Source organism: Coregonus lavaretus, assembly GCF_964263955.1.
Source record: "Coregonus lavaretus genome assembly, chromosome: 12".
Lineage (NCBI taxonomy): Eukaryota > Metazoa > Chordata > Actinopteri > Salmoniformes > Salmonidae > Coregonus > Coregonus lavaretus.
The window spans coordinates 27561640-27579769 of record NC_139999.1 but is presented as its reverse complement, the minus strand read 5'-3'; the positions used below and the strand labels follow the sequence as shown (position 1 = coordinate 27579769).

Genomic DNA, 18130 nt, shown 5'->3' with positions numbered 1-18130 from the left:
GCCGGAGACACGCATCACTGGTCTGGTGCGAGGAGCAGGAACGCGCCGGGCCGGACTGGAGACACGCACCACAGGTCTGGTGCGAGGAGCAGGAACAGGCCGTGCCGGACTGGGAACACGCACCACAGGCCTGGTGCGGGGAGCAGGTATGGGGCGTACCGGGCTGGTGACACGCACCACTGGTTTGGTGCGAGGAGCAGGAACGGGCCGTACCGGACTGGGAACACGCACCACTGGCCTGGTGCGGGGAGCAGGTACGGGGCGTACCGGGCTGGCGACACGCACCACTGGTTTGGTGCGAGGAGCAGGTACGGGCCGTACCGGACTGGATGCACGCACCACTGGTTTGGTGCGAGGAGCAGGTACGGGCCGTACCGGACTGGATGCACGCACCACTGGTTTGGTGCGAGGAGCCGGTATGGGCCGTGCCGGACTGGAGACATGCACCACTGGTTTGGTGCGGGGAGAAGGCACGGGCCGTGCCGGACTGGAGACACATACCACTGATTTGGTGCGGGGAGCAGGCACGGGCTGTACCAGACTGGGAACACGCACCACTATCTTGGTGCGAGGTGCAGGCACGGACCTTACCGGACTGGGAGCACGCACCACTGGTTTGGTGCGAGGAGCAGGTACGGGCCGTACCGGACTGGGAACACGCACCACTGGCCTGGTGCGGGGAGCAGGTACGTGGCGTACCGGGCTGGTGACACGCACCACTGGTTTGGTGCGAGGAGCAGGAACGGGCCGTGCCGGACTGGGAACACGCACCACAGGCCTGGTGCGGGGAGCAGGTATGGGGCGTACCGGGCTGGTGACACGCACCACTGGTTTGGTGCGAGGAGCAGGTACGGGCCGTACCGGACTGGGAACACGCACCACTGGCCTGGTGCGGGGAGCAGGTACGGGGCGTACCGGGCTGGCGACACGCACCACTGGTTTGGTGCGAGGAGCAGGTACGGGCCGTACCGGACTGGATGCACGCACCACTGGTTTGGTGCGAGGAGCAGGTACGGGCCGTACCGGACTGGATGCACGCACCACTGGTTTGGTGCGAGGAGCCGGTATGGGCCGTGCCGGACTGGAGACATGCACCACTGGTTTGGTGCGGGGAGAAGGCACGGGCCGTGCCGGACTGGAGACACATACCACTGATTTGGTGCGGGGAGCAGGCACGGGCTGTACCAGACTGGGAACACGCACCACTATCTTGGTGCGAGGTGCAGGCACGGACCTTACCGGACTGGGAGCACGCACCACTGGTTTGGTGCGAGGAGCAGGTACGGGCCGTACCGGACTGGGAACACGCACCACTGGCCTGGTGCGGGGAGCAGGTACGTGGCGTACCGGGCTGGCGACACGCACCACTGGTTTGGTGCGAGGTGCAGGCACGGACCTTACCGGACCGGGAGCACGCACCACTGGCTTGGTGCGAGAAGCAGGCATGAGATATACCGGACTGGAAACCGGCGCTGGAGGTCTACAACTGTACCAGTCCTTTACTCTCCGCGCCCAATCCTCCTCCAGTGAGGACTCCTCCGGAAGCCCCCATGAGTTAAGGAACAGAAACTCATCGTCGTCGTCATCCTCCGACTCCTCAGTGTAAAACTGTTCCCATTCCTGTTCCCATGGTCGTAGGGACTCCAACTGGAACCCCACCGGGTGGAGCGGACTGCCCCTTTAGCCCCCCCAAAACATTTTTATTGGGGCTGCTCGGCCGGCGCCGGCGGTGTCGCCGTTGCTCCTCTCCTACCCGGGCTTCCTCTGTCCGTTCCCACGGACGGCGATCCATCCCAGCCTGGATCTCCTCCCATGTCCAAGATCCATTACCATCCAGGATCTCCTCCCATGTCTAGGATGTCTGCTCCTGGCCACGCTGCTTGGTCCTCGTTTGGTGGGATCTTCTGTCACGATCGTTAAGAGACGGGTCGGACCAAGGTGCAGCGTGAAAAGCGTATATGTTTATTAACTCAATAAACATACAACAAAACAAGAAACAACGTAACGTGAAGTCCTCAGGCTATACACATACAAGCCTAAACGGAACAAGATCCCACAATACACAGTAGGCAATGGGCTACCTAAGTATGATCCCCAATCAGAGACAATGAGCGACAGCTGCCTCTGATTGGGAATCATACCCGGCCAGACATAGAAATAGAATAACTAGAACCTAAACATAGAATATATAACATAGATTTCCAAACCCTAACTCAACAAACAAGAGTTCTATAGGTCAGGGCGTGACAAGAATTCACTGTATCACAATTCCAGTGGATCAGAAGTTTACATAGACTAAGTTGACTGTGCCTTTCAACAGCTTGGAAAATTCCAGAAAATGAAGTCATGGCTTTAGAAGCTTCTGATAGGCTAATTGACATCATTTGAGTCAAGTGGAGGTGTACCTGTGGATCTATTTCAAGGCCTACCTTCAAACTCAGTGCCTCTTTGCTTGACATCATGGGAAAATCAAAAGAAATCAGCCAAGACCTCAGAAAAAATTGTAGACCTCCACAAGTCTGGTTCATCCTTGGGAGCAATTTCCAAACGCCTGAAGGTACCACGTTCATCTGTACAAACAATAGTCCGCAAGTATAAACACCATGGGACGACGCAGCCGTCATACCACTCAGGAAGGAGACGCGTTCTGTCTCCTAGAGATGAACGTACTTTGGTGCGAAAAGTGCAAATCAATCCCAGAACAGCAAAGGACCTTGTGAAGTTGCTGGAGGAAACAGGTACAAAAGTATCTATATCCACAGTAAAAAGAGTCCTATATCGACATAACCTGAAAGGCCGCTCAGCAAGGAAGAAGCCACTGCTCCAAAACCGGCATAAAAAAGCCAGACTATGGTTTGCAACTGCACATGGGGACAAAGATCGTACTTTTTGGAGAAATGTCCTCTGGTCTGATGAAACAAAAATAGAACTGTTTGGCCATAATGACCATCGTTATGTTTGGAGGAAAAAGGGGGTAGCTTGCAAGCCGAAGAACACCATCCCAACCGTGAAGCACGCGGGTGGCAGTATCATGCTGTTGGGGTGCTTTGCTGCAGGAGGGACTGGTGCACTTCACAAAATAGATGGCATCATGAGGAAGGAAAATTATGTGGATATATTGAAGCAACATCTCAAGACATCAGTCAAGAAGTTAAAGCTTGGTCGCAAATGGGTCTTCCAAATGGACAATGACCCCAAGCATGCTTCCAAAGTTGTGGCAAAATGGCTTAAGGACAACAAAGTCAAGGTATTGGAGTGGCCATCACAAATCCCTGACCTCAATCCTATAGAAGATTTGTGGGCAGAACTGAAAAAGCGTGTGCGAGCAAGGAGGCCTACAAACCTGACTCAGTTACACCAGTTCTGTCAGGAGGAATGGGCCAAAATTTACCCAACTTATTGTGGGAAGCTTGTGGAAGGCTACTCGAAACGTTTGACCCAAGTTAAATAATTTAAAGGCAATGCTACCAAATACTAATTTAGTGTATGTAAACTTCTGACCCACTGGGAATGTGATGAAAGAAATAAAAGCTGAAATAAATCTCTCTCTACTATTATTCTGACATTTCACATTCTTAAAATAAAGTGGTGATCCTAACTGACCTAAGACAGGGAATTTTTACTAGGATTAAATGTCAGGAATTGTGAAAAACTGAGTTTAAATGTATTTGGCTAAGGTGTATGTAAACTTCCGACTTCAACTGTACATTCCCCCTTCAGAGTCACCCTACTTCAATGAAGGGAGTTTCTCCATTCTAGAGGGGGAGATTAGTCACTTTCAGGCCCAAAGCAATGTGTTGGTCTGTGGAGACCTGAATGTTATAACAGCAGAAGAACTAGACACTGTTAACAGTCATGGGGACAAACACCTACCGGGAAGCAACAACCTTTCCCTCCCCACATACCCCCCCAGTGAAAACAAAAATGGAGTACAGCTCCTGAGCTCTGTCGAACACTGGGTCTGTACATAGTCAATGGTAGGCTAAGAGGGGACTCTTTTGGTAGGTACACCTACAGCTCATCCCTTGGCAGCAGTCCTGTAGACTAATTCATCACCGACCTCAACCCAGAGTCTCTCAGAGCCTTCACAGTCAGCCCACTAACACCTCTCTCAGACCACAGTAAAATCACAGTGTATCTGAGAAGAGCAGAACCCAACCATGAAGCATCATGGCCCAATAAATTACATGGTACTAAATAGACCTATAGATGGAGTGCAAACAGTACAGAAATCTACCAAAAAGCAATTAGTAGCCAAAAAATACAATCTCTCCTGGACAACTTTTTAGCCTTAACATTCTCCTACAGCAATGAAGGTGTAAATTTGGCCGTTTGGAACATGAACTTTATATTTGACAAATTAGCCTCCTTGGCTAATCTAAAGAAACATAAGAGCAAACCAAAAAGAATAGATAATGAGAAATGGTTTATAATGATTGCAAAAATCTAAGAAAGTAATTGAGAAATATATCTAATCAAAAACACAGAGACCCAGACAGCAAAAATATACGCCTTCAATATGGGGAAACACTGAAGCAATACAAACACACCCTAAGAAGAAAAAAGGAACAGCACATTAGAAATCAGCTGGATGTAATTGAGGAATCCTTAGAATCAAACCACTTCTGGGAGAATTGGAATAAATTAAACAAACCTCATAATGAGGAATTGGCTATCCAAAATGGGGATATGTGGAGAAATCACTTTGCAAACCTCTACAGCAATATAACAAAGAGCCCAGAACAACAAGATATAAAAAAATGTTTTGAATCAGCAGTCAAAGACTATCAGAATCCTGTGGATACCCCAATTACAGAACAATAATTATTGGAAAAACTTTGCACTCTCCAACCCAAAAAGGCCCGTGGTGCTGATGGTATTTTAAATGAAATGATCAAATATACAGACCACAAATTCAAATTGGCTATACTCAAACTCATCAACTTTATCCTAACTGCAGATCTTTTCCCAGATATTCGGAACCAAGGATTGATCACACCAATCTATAAAAATGGAGACAAATTTGACCCAAATAATTACAGAGGAATTTGCGTTAACAGCAACTTGGGGAAAATTCTCTGCAGTATCATAAACAGCAGACTTCATCATTTCCTTGATGAATACAACGTCCTAAGCAGAAACCAGATTGGATTTTTTAAAATTATCGTACAATAGACCACATTTACACCCTCCACACTCTAATTGACAAACAAGTCAAGTTTTGTAGACTTCAAGAAAGCATTTGATTCAATTTGGCACGAAGGTCTTTTTTACAAACCAATCAAATCAAATCAAATTTTATTGGCCACATGCGCCGAATACAACAGGTGTAGACATTACAGTGAAATGCTTACTTACAGCCCTTAACCAACAATGCATTTATTTTTTTAATAAAAAAGTAAAATAAAACAACAACAACAAAAAAGTGTTGAGAAAAAAAGAGCAGAAGTAAAATAAAATAACAGTAGGGAGGCTATATATACAGGGGGGTACCGGTGCAGAGTCAATGTGCGGGGGCACTGGCTATTTGAGGTAGTTGAGGTGATATGTTAAAGTTAAAGTGACTATGCAAAAATAATTAACAGAGTAGCAGCAGCGTAAAAAGATGGGGTGGGGGTGGGGGGGCAGTGCAAATAGTCTGGTTAGCCATGATTAGCTGTTCAGGAGTCTTATGGCTTGGGGGTAGAAGCTGTTGAGAAGTATTTTGGACCTAGAATTGGCACTCCGGTACCGCTTGCCGTGCGGTAGCAGAGAGAACAGTCTATGACTAGGGTGGCTGGAGTCTTTGACAATTTTGAGGGCCTTCCTCTGACACCGCCTGGTATAGAGGTCCTGGATGGCAGGAAGCTTGGCCCCAGTGATGTACTGGGCGGTACGCACTACCCTCTGTAGTGCCTTGCGGTCGTAGGCCGAGCAGTTGCCATACCAGGCGGTGATGCAACCAGTCAGGATGCTCTCGATGGTGCAGCTGTATAATTTTTTGAGGATCTGAGGACCCATGCCAAATCTTTTCAGTCTCCTGAGGGGGAATAGGCTTTGTCGTGCCCTCTTCACAACTGTCTTGGTGTGTTGGTGATGTGGACACCAAGGAACTAGAAGCTCTCAACCTGTTCCACTACAGCCCCGTCGATGAGAATGGGGGCGTGCTCTGTCCTCTTTTTTATCCTGTAGTCCACAATCATCTCCTTTGTCTTGGTCACGTTGAGGGAGAGGTTGTTATCCTGGCACCACACGGCCAGGTCTCTGACCTCCTCCCTATAGGCTGTCTCATCGTTGTCGGTGATCAGGCCTACCACTGTTGTGTCGTCGGCAAACTTAATGATGGTGTTGGAGTCGTGCCTGGCCATGCAGTCATGGGTGAACAGACAGTACAGGAGGGGACTGAGCACGCACCCCTGAGGGGCCCCCGTGTTGAAGATCAGTGTGGCAGATGTGTTGTTACCTACCCTTACCACCTGGGGGCGGCCCGTCAGGAAGTCCAGGATCCAGTTGCAGAGGGAGGTGTTTAGTCCCAGGATCCTTACCTTAGTGATGAGCTTTGAGGGCACTATGGTGTTGAATGCTGAGCTGTAGTCAATTAATAGCATTCTCACGTAGGTGTTCCTCTTGTCCAGGTGGGAAAGGGCAGTGTGGAGTGCAATAGAGATTGCATCATCTGTGGATCTGTTGGGGCGGTATGCAAATTGGAGTGGGTCTAGGATTTCTGGGATAATGGTGTTGATGTGAGCCATGACCAGCCTTTCAAATTACTTCATGGCTACAGACGTCAGTGCTACGGGTCGGTAGTCATTTAGGCAGGTTATCTTAGTGTCCTTGGGCACGGGGACTATGGTGGTCTGCTTGAAACATTTACATTTACATTTACGTCATTTAGCTGACGCTCTTATCCAGAGTGCATACATTATTATTTTCATACTGGCCCCCCGTGGGAAACGAACCCACAACCCTGGCGTTGCAAACGCCATGCTCTATCAACTGAGCTACCTCCCTACCTGCCATTCCCTCCCCTACCCTGGACGACGCTGGGCCAATTGTGCGCCGCCCCATTGGTCTCCCGGTTGCGGCCGGCTACAGCAGAGCCTGGATACGAACCAGGATCTCTAGTGGCACAGCTAGCACTGCGGTGCAGTGCCTTAGACCACTGCGCCACTCGGGAGACAAATGGGCATCTACTACTACATCTGGTTCTCTTTACTACGATACTACTACATCTGGTTCTCTTTACTACGATACTTCTACATCTGGTTCTCTTTACTACGATACTACTACATCTGGTCTGTTCTAATAGTCACTGGCTCTCTTTGCTATCTCCTCTCCTCCTACTCACATTTACATTTACATTTACGTCATTTAGCAGACGCTCTTATCCAGAGCGACTTACAAATTGGTGCATTCACCTTATAGGCAGTGGGATAACCACTTTACAATGTGGTTATCCCAACATGTTGGTATTACAGACTCAGTCAGGGACATGTTGAAAATGTCAGTGAAGACACTTGCCAGTTGGTCAGCACATGCTCGGAGTACACATCCTGGTAATCCGTCTGGCCCTGCGGCCTTGTGAATGTTGACCTGCTTAAAAGTCTTACTCACATTGGCTACAGAGAGCGTGATCACATAGTCATCCGGAACAGCTGGTGCTCTCATGCATGCTTCAGTGTTGCTTGCCTCGAAGCGAGCATAGAAGTGGTTTAGCTCGTCTGGAAGTCTTGTGTCACTGGGCAGCTCGCGGCTGTGCTTCCCTTTGTAGTCTGTAATAGTTTTCAAGCCCTGCCACATCCGACGAGCGTCAGAACCGGTGTAGTACGATTAAATCTTAGTCCTGTATTGACTCTTTGCCTGTTTGATGGTTCGTCGGAGGGCATAGTGGGATTTCTTATAAGCGTCCGGGTTAGAGTCCCGCTCCTTGAAAGCGGCAGCTCTACACTTTAGCTCAGTGCGGATGTTGCCTGTAATCCATGGCTTTTGGTTGGGGTATGTACGTACGGTCACTGTGGGGACGACGTCATCGATGCACTTATTGATGAAGCCAGTGACTGATGTGGTGTACTCCTCAATGCTATCTGAAGAATCCCGGAACATGTTCCAGTCTGTGCTAGCAAAACAGTCCTGTAGCTTAGCATCTGCGCCATCTGACCACTGGTGCTTCCTGCTTTAGTTTTTGCTTATAAGCAGGAATCAGGAGGATAGAGTTATGGTCAGATTTGCCAAATGGAGGGCGAGGGAGAGCTTTGTATCTGTCTCTGTGTGTGGAGTAAAGGTGGTCTAGAGTTTTTTTTCCTCTGGTTGCACATTGAACATGCTGGTAGAAATTAGGTAGAACGGATTTAAGTTTCCCTGCATTAAAGTCCCCGGCCACTAGGAGCGCTGCCTCTAGATGAGCATTTTCCTGTTCACTTATGGCCTTATACAGCTCATTCAGTGCAATCTTAATGCCAGCATTGGTTTGTGGTGGTAAATAGACAGCTATGAAAAATATAGATGAAAACTCTCTTGGTAAATAGTGTGGTCTACAACTTATCATAAGATACTCTACCTCAGGCGAGCAAAACCTTGAGACTTACTTAGTATCTGATTTTGTGCACCAGCCGTTGTTTACAAATATACACAGACCGCCACCCCTTGTCTTACCGGAGTCAGCCGTTCTATCCTGCCGATGTAGCGTATAGCCCGCTAGCTGTATGTTGTCCATGTCGTCGTTCAGCCACGACTCGGTGAAACATAAGATATTACAGTTTTTAATGTCCCGTTGGTAGGTTAACCGTAATCTTAGGTTATCTAATTTATTCTCAAATGATTGAACATTGGCTAATAGGATTGATGGAAGAGGCAGTTTACTCGCTCGCCGTCGGATCCTTACAAGGCACCCCGACCTACGTCCACGATATCTCTGTCTCTTTCTCATGCGAATGACAGGGATTTGGGCCTTGTCGGGTGTCTGTAGGATATCCTTCGCGACCGACTTGTTGAAGAAACAATCTTCGTCCAATACGAGGTGAGTAATCGCTGTCCTGATATCCAGAAGCTCTTTTTGGTTATAAGAGACGATGGCAGAAACATTATTTACAGAATAAATTACAAATAACGCGGAAAAACACACATAATAGTACAATTGGTTAGAGGGCTGTAAAACGGCAGCCATCTTCTCCGGCGCCATTCTGAACATCAACAATAGAAAGTGGTATTGGAGGGAAAACATATTATGTTATTAAATCAATGTACACTAAAAACAAATGTGCGGTTAAAATCGGCAACAAACAAACAGACTTCTTCTCTCAGGGACGTGGAGTGAAACAGGGCTGCCCAATAAGTCCAACACTATTAATGAATTGGCAAAAACATTAGAAGAATCGGCAGCACCTGGTCTCACCCTACACAACACTGAAATCAAGTGTCTGCTGTACGCAGATGACCTGGTGCTACTGTCTCCCACTAAGGAGGGGTTACAGCAGCATCTAGATCATCTGCACAGGTTCTGTCAGACCTGGGCTCTGACCGTTAATCTAAAAAAACGAATATAATGATATTCCAAAAAAGGTCTGGAAATCAGGATGACAAATATACATTCTATTTGGACACAGTTCTATTAGAACACACCAAAAATTACACGTATCTAGGATTAAATATCAGCAACACAGGTAGCTTTCACATGGCTGTGAATGAGCTGAGAGACAAAGAAAGAAGAGCATTCTATGCCATTAAAAGGAATATTAAAATCAAAATTCCAATTAGAATCTGGCTCAAAATGTTCCAATCAGTTATAGAACCAATTGCTCTATATGGCAGCGAAGTATGGGGTCCGCTCTCTAATACTGAATTTACCAAATGGGACAAACATCCAATCGAAATACTGCATGCAGAGTTTTGCAAGACTGTATTGCAAGTGCAAAGAAAAACTCAAAATAACGCATGTAGAGCAGAATTGGGCCAATACCCCCTCCTTATTCGAATAGAAAAAAAGAGCCATCAAATTTTACAACCATCTAAAAACAAGTGACCGCAAAACATTCCATCACACAGCTCTACTATGTCAAGAGATGAAACAAGAGAAGAGTCCCCTCAGCCAGCTGGTACTGAGGCTCAGTTCACTCACCAAAACCAACCTCATAGAGCCTCAGGACAGCACTCAGAAAATCTGGCCCAACCAAATCATCACAAAGCAAAAAGAAAAATATATCACCTATTGGAAAAACACCACAAAAAATCAAAGTAAACTTCAATGCTATTTGGCTCTAAACAGACAGTACATGGTGGCAGACTATCTGACCACTGTGACTGATAGAAAACTGAGGAAAACAATGATTAGTACAGACTCAGTGAGCAGTCTGGCTATAGAGACCGGTCGTCACAGGCAAACCTGGCTGCCCAGAGATGACAGGCTGTGCTCACTCTTCCCCCGGGGAGAGGTAGAGACAGAGCTGCATTTCCTATTACGCTGTGACAAATACTCAGACCTAAGAGAATCTTTCTTTCCCAAAATTATCATTCAGTACAAAGAATTTGAAACTATAAAATAGGAAGAAAAATCTAATATTTATTATGTGAAAAGCCAAAATATGCAATTTTGGCATCCAAATATGTGTCCTCCTGCCACAACCTGAGGGACAGCCAGTGAAAAGTGTAATGTAATGTCAATAATATTTCCTGTTTTGTTTTGGCTTTCATACCATGTAATGTGTCTTCTCAGTCATGTTGAGACTGGTCGACTACTATTGCTTTAATGTATTGTTATTCTCATTAATATTGTTGTTGCTGTTAATGGTAATCCCATTTCCACTACTACTATTATTATTGCTGTTGGTCCCACCATTTTTGTTATATGTATACTTTGATAATGTAAGTAATTTAACTTGCCATGTCAATAAAGTCAATTGAATTGAAGAGAGAGAGAGAGAGAGAGAGAGAGAGAGAGAGAGAGAGAGAGAGAGAGAGAGAGAGAGAGAGAGAAATTCCATGGCTGAGTCTTGGGTTGCCAGAGAATAATGTGAACTAATGTTGAAAAAAACAGGAAACAACCCTTCAAATCAGGGTCGTATTCACACTAATTTAAGGTCTCATCTCCTGATTAGTACCCTTCCTCAGACATCCTGTTGGACATGAACTATTGGCAGCTATGAATCTATAGTGTTATGATAAACCCTTCAAAAGGACACCTTGGATTCACAAATCCCTCAACTCTCTGAATGCTGTCGTGCTTGTATCATGCCTACACTCTCCCCTCTCCGTCTATCCATTACATCCATAGAAATGTTGCAATTGTATAGTTACAGCTTAAAGCTCCTGCATGCATGGTTATACATATTTATTATTATCTAGATGTCTTTCTGAGTTACATGTCCCAATTAGTTTCATGTCTGTATCAGGCTGCTGTCTCTCTTAGCTGCCCGTCACTCAACATAACTGAAAGTTGCTCTTTCTCTCTGCACTCATGGTTACTTCAGCCAAAGACAGTGTGCACTTCACTCAGTGTCACGATCAGTAATGTAGCCTATATTTGTGGTGAAAAAGAGAAAACCACATTGCAACAAAATGTGTGACATCACAGCCTGTCAACTTGCCCACTATGCAGTCTTTCTACTAAACATACTTAATCTGCAGTTTCCCATGTCAGACCTGAGATCCAACGGTACACTGGGAGAGTGAAAGGAAACTGCATTAAATGTGATGTGGGAGCTTGTTACTTATTTGTTTTTAATTGGTTGAAATGTTATTTTCACCTGGAGGGTATTTCAGTATTTGGCAGGTGCTTGGATAGATTTATTAATCTGTGAGTGAGTATGTGAGTGCTGTTGGGTGCACAGTAGTGTAGAAAGACCAGAGGATGGGGATACTCACGTTTGCAGTGCTTTCCGTCCTCAGCAAGCACATAGTTGGCTCTACAGCGGCAGCGGATGGCAGTAGGGGACTGCTGTACACAGAAATGCTCACATCCTCCATTACTGATGCCACATGATTGGACAGCTGGACACAGACAGACAGACAGATACAATAATTTTTTTTATATTGAGGGAGAAGATCCATTGCATTTTCACAGTAACCCTTCACTCTACATCCTTTGCTGTTTCTGAAAGGCTGCAAGCTAAGAAGTGCTACCAACACAAACACTGTGCTTAACACCTCAGTGAATTGTTCTGCTCTGACCCAGTAGAGTAGAGCACAGTTCCCATCCTCTCTCATTCCTATACTAATATAATATACAGTGGGGAGAACAAGTATTTGATCCACTGCCGATTTTGCAGGTTTTCCTACTTACAAAGCATGTAGAGGTCTGTAATTTTTATCATAGGTACACTTCAACTGTGAGAGACGGAATCTAAAACAAAAATCCAGAAAATCAGATTGTATGATTTTTAAGTAAATAATTTGCATTTTATTGCATGACATAAGTATTTGATCACCTACCAACCAGTAAGAATTCCGGCTCTCACAGACCTGTTAGTTTTTCTTTAAGAAGCCCTCCTGTTCTCCACTCATTACCTGTATTAACTGCACCTGTTTGAACTCGTTACCTGTATAAAAGACACCTGTCCACACACTCAATCAAACAGACTCCAACCTCTCCACAATGGCCAAGACCAGAGAGCTGTGTAAGGACATCAGGGATAACATTGTAGACCTGCACAAGGCTGGGATGGGCTACAGGACAATAGGCAAGCAGCTTGGTGAGAAGGCAACAACTGTTGACGCAATTATTAGAAAATGGAAGAAGTTCAAGATGACGGTCAATCACCCTCGGTCTGGGGCTCCATGCAAGATCTCACCTCGTGGGGCATCAATGATCATGAGTAAGGTGAGGGATCAGCCCAGAAATATACGGCAGGACCTGGTCAATGACCTGAAGAGAGTTGGGACCACAGTCTCAAAGAAAACCATTAGTAACACACTACGCCGTCATGGATTAAAATCCTGCAGCGCACGCAAGGTCCCCCTGCTCAAGCCAGCGCATGTCCAGGCCCGTCTGAAGTTTGCCAATGACCCTCTGGATGATCCAGAGGAGGAATGGGAGAAGGTAATGTGGTCTGATGAGACAAAAATAGAGCTTTTTGGTCTAAACTCCACTCGCCGTGTTTGGAGGAAGAAGAAGGATGAGTACAACCCCAAGAACACCATCCCAACCGTGAAGCATGGAGGTGGAAACATCATTCTTTGGGGATGCTTTTCTGCAAAGGGGACAGGACGACTGCACCGTATTGAGGGGAGGATGGATGGGGCCATGTATCGCGAGATCTTGGCCAACAACCTCCTTCCCTCAGTAAGAGCATTGAAGATGGGTCGTGGCTGGGTCTTCCAGCATGACAACGACCCGAAACACACAGCCTGGGCAACTAAGGAGTGGCTCCGTAAGAAGCATCTCAAGGTCCTGGAGTGGCCTAGCCAGTCTCCAGACCTGAACCCAATAGAAAATCTTTGGAGGGAGCTGAAAGTCCGTATTGCCCAGCGACAGCCCCGAAACCTGAAGGATCTGGAGAAGGTCTGTATGGAGGAGTGGGCCAAAATCCCTGCTGCAGTGTGTGCAAACCTGGTCAAGACCTACAGGAAACGTATGATCTCTGTAATTGCAAACAAAGGTTTCTGTACCAAATATTAAGTTCTGCTTTTCTGATGTATCAAATACTTATGTCATGCAATAAAATGCAAATTAATTACTTAAAAATCATACAATGTGATTTTCTGGATTTTTGTTTTAGATTCCGTCTCTCACAGTTGAAGTGTACCTATGATAAAAATTACAGACCTCTATATGCTTTGTAAGTAGGAAAACCTGCAAAATCGGCAGTGTATCAAATATTTGTTCTCCCCACTGTACATTGTGCCAAAGCTAAGAAAAGCAGCATACATTTCCATTCTCGATGTCAGAAAAGACGCTCTGTGTACATTCCTTGCTGTGTGCGTTGAGATTGAGTTTTATACTGGTGTGCGAACAGCTGTTTTTAAAAGCCTTGGAGCTGTACTAACAGCTGTTTTTAAAAGCCTTGGGGCTGTACTAACAGCTGTTTTTAAAAGCCTTGGGGCTGTACTAACAGCCGGATTCGTGCATCTTGGCGATGATAGAGACAAGTTACAGGTACAACGTAAACACACGGACGGGAGAGTTGGAGAGTAACTGGATCCCACACTGTGTTAGGCAAGAAGCCTCTGTGAGATTGCCTAAGACTTTAAATACCACACTGACAGAATCAAATGTAGAGAAGGATTAGCTTTTCAACTAAACTGAGACCTTTCTATACTGTAGTTCCTCAGGCCTATACTAACTCCTACCTTGCCCTGGGTTTTCCAAAAGCTTCCACTGACTAGAATGACACAATATGTTTGTGGTTTGTATATCATGATGATGTTGTATAACAATAGGGTTATCAGGTTAATTGGCCATTGGTTGCTGTTGTTACTTACCAATGCAGGTGCGTGCATCCACATGGAGTCGAGAGCCTGGGTTGCATTCACAATGGTAGGAGCCCCTGGTGTTCACGCATCTGTGCTGGCAGCCCCCGTTATAGACCTGGCACTCATCAATATCTGCAGGGCCACGCATCACACACACACACACACACACACACACACACACACACACACACAGAGAGGAAGGGAATTTATAGCAATTGTCCTAAATGTTGTCTCATTATCTAAAAGGTAGCGCTGAAGAATCAGCTCTAGAAAGCTTCCATGTGCTGAGACAGGAATTTAGACAGCTTTAGGAGAAAGATATGCTCCTACATTTTTCATTTGATATTTTAGTCATTTTGCAGACTCACTTATCCAGAGCGACTTAGAAGAGCAATTAGCGTTAAGTGTAGGGCCGGGACGATACCACTATCTCGATACTCGTTAGTATCGTGGCAAGGAAATAAAACTTATTCAGGAAAACAGCCCTAATGTTGGAAACAAACATCATTATGTTGTCATCCAGAGTTAAAAAAAAATAATTTCCCAAGCTATAGCACACAATATTTTACATACAGCAGATTTTTAAAGGACCAAAATAAATTAAAGTGTTTAGCCATTGCTTCGTGTTAAAATGTTTGCCATGGAAAAAATATTGCAATGCTGGTATTGTCCCAGCCCTAGTTAAGTGCCTTGCTCAAGGGCATATTGACAGATTTTTCCCCTAGTCAGCTCAGGGATTCGAACCAGTGACCTTTCGGTTACTGGCCTAACGCTAGGTTACCTGCCACCCTCCAAGAGGAAGGAGTAAGATGGATGAGGGTACTCCGCCAGTGCATCAGTGCCCAAACAAACAAATCCTCCATGTGGTAACAACTACTGAACATTTAAATCCAAATTAAAATTCATGTACTCTCTCTCTCAGTCTCAGGGGCATGGCACAGCAGCATATGGAAACCCAAATCGAAGCACATAAAATATTGACATTCCACCAAACCAAACACTGAGATTATAAACAAATAAAGGCTGGGGTTCTTTATCAGGGAGACTAAACAGGGGAATAAAATACTACTTGTCCTTTCTGCATTGTCATTTCAAAATGTTAAAAACTAATTTCCAGTTTATAGCTCATGCAAGGGGTTAACAAATAATTGTAGGCCAGCCATAACAGACCCCCAGTGAGATCAGAGGTGAACCGTTCTGTTTTGACTGGTAACATTCCGTCTGTCGGAAGTTTCATACAGTCCTTATATTAGGCTTGTGAATCACTATGATGTATTTTTGTCAGCATATTGAAACATTAAAAGTGGAGTGTGAACAGTTTCCAGCCAATCTGACTGTCTGTACAATAAGTAACATACCATAAAATGACTGATGGTTGGGGGCAGTTTGAATAACTGAGGCAGAGTGAGTTATGTGCCGCTCAGAGGAGTTCAGTAAGTCCACTCACAGAGCATTTATCTTCAAGAAGAAACAATTTCAAGAATTCAGCTTAACCTCCGTGAAAAAATGTGTTTTTAAAACAAGAGGAAAGATAGGGAAGACTTAGTAGACAGTTTCTATAATATTATCCTCTTCCCATTGTTTAGTTCTTATTATACAATGGGTGGGTCTAATCCTGGATGCTGATTGGTTAAAACTGCATTCCAGCCGGTGTCTATTCCACAAATTACCACAGGCTAAAGTTATGACGTTGAAATGCCTATTTACTCTGTTCCATCTCACTGTGCAATCCACTGTCTCATCAGCCCAGCCAGACAATTTATAAACTTGATCTCCACTGTAAAAAGCATCTAGACATTATCTCCCATTTCTTTCAGACTAGCAATTGGTTTTCAATAGCGGAGATTTGTATAAACCTTGCTGTCTGTCTCTCTGACATTTGCAACATTGTTTCAATATTGAAATTCGATCTCCAGCTGTCCCAAAGTAATGAACGTGTAGGGGTCGGGAGTCAGGCTGAGACAGACAGGCAGGCAGCTTTTCTCAGCTAGTCGAAATCATGAGTCAGCATCATTTCTATGGATATATACAGTTGAAGTCGGAAGTTTACATACACCTTAGCCAAATACATTTAAACTCAGTTTTTCACAATTCCTGACATTTAATCCTAGTAAAAATTCCCTGTCTTAGGTCAGTTAGGATCACCACTTTATTTTAAGAATGTGAAATGTCAGAATAATAGTAGAGAGAATGATTTATTTCAGCTTTTATTTATTTCATCACATTCCCAGTGGGTCAGAAGTTTACATACACTCAATTAGTATTTGGTAGCATTGCCTTTAAATTGTTTAACTTGGGTCAAACGTTTTGGGTAGCCTTCCACAAGCTTCCCACAATAAGTTGGGTGACTTTTGGCCCATTCCTCCTGACAGAGCTGGTGTAACTGAGTCAGGTTTGTAGGCCTCCTTGCTCGCACACGCTTTTTCAGTTCTGTCCACACATTTTCTATAGGATTGAGGTCAGGGCTTTGTGATGGCCACTCCAATACCTTGACTTTGTTGTCCTTAAGCCATTTTGCCACAACTTTGGAAGCATGCTTGGGGTCATTGTCCATTTGGAAGACCCATTTGCGACTAAGCTTTAACTTCCTGACTGATGTCTTGAGATGTTGCTTCAATATATCCACATAATTTTCCTTCCTCATGATGCCATCTATTTTGTGAAGTGCACCAGTCCCTCCTGCAGCAAAGCACCCCCACGGCATGATGCTGCCACCCCCGTGCTTCACGGTTGGGATGGTGTTCTTCGCCTTGCAAGCATCCCTCTTTTTCCTCCAAACATAACGATGGTCATTATGGCCAAACAGTTCTATTTTTGTTTCATCAGACCAGAGGACATTTCTCCAAAAAGTACAATCTTTGTCCCCATGTGCAGTTGCAAACCGTAGTCTGGCTTTTTTATGGCAGTTTTGGAGCAGTGGCTTCTTCCTTGCTGAGCGGCCTTTCAGGTTATGTTGATATAAGACTTGTTTTACTGTGGATATAGATACTTTTATACCTGTTTCCTCCAGCATCTTCACAAGGTCCTTTGCTGTTGTTCTGGGATTGATTTGCACTTTTCGCACCAAAGTATGTTAATCTCTAGGAGACAGAACGCGTCTCCTTCCTGAGCGGTATGACGGCTGCGTGGTCCCATGGTGTTTATACTTGCGTACTATTGTTTGTACAGATGAACGTGGTACCTTCAGGCATTTGGAAATTGCTCCCAAGAATGAACCATAATTTTCTTTCTAAGGTCTTGGCTGATTTCTTTTGATTTTCCCATGATGTCAAGCAAAGAGGCACTGAGTTTGAAGGTAGGCCTTGAAATAGATCTACAGGTACACCTCCAATTGACTCAAATGATGTCAATTAGCCTATCAGAAGCTTCTAAAGCCATGACATCATTTTCTGCAATTTTCCAAGCTGTTTAAACGCACAGTCAACTTAGTGTATGTAAACTTCTGACCCACTGGAATTGTGATACAGTGAATTATAAGTGAAATTGTCTGTAAACAATTGTTGGAAAAATTACTTGTGTCATGCACAAAGTAGATGTCCAAACCGACTTGCCAAAACTATAGTTTGTTAACAAGAAATTTGTGGAGTGGTTGAAAAACAAGTTTTAATGACTCTAACCTAAGTGTATGTAAACTTCCGACTTCAACTGTACAAAGAAATGTCAATAGAAAACAGGCAAAACGAAACGAAGTGCAGCTAGTTTGCAGTCTTTCCAGCTTCAGTTTGAAGTGATTGTGTTAGCTGTATTG

General features: G+C 45.0%; 1 protein-coding gene across 1 annotated transcript in view; it reads right to left on the bottom strand.

Annotated features, from left to right (window-relative positions):
* Positions 1-18130, bottom strand: part of LOC311138210 (uncharacterized protein) — a gene marked incomplete at both ends in the record, with an annotated part of 109141 nt that overhangs the window by 18277 nt on the left and 72734 nt on the right. Inside the window, 2 exons of the mRNA XM_084172882.1 lie at positions 11836-11961; positions 14392-14514. Coding sequence (XP_084029008.1) covers positions 11836-11961; positions 14392-14514 — 249 coding nt within the window. The remainder of the gene's footprint in view (positions 1-11835; positions 11962-14391; positions 14515-18130) is intronic.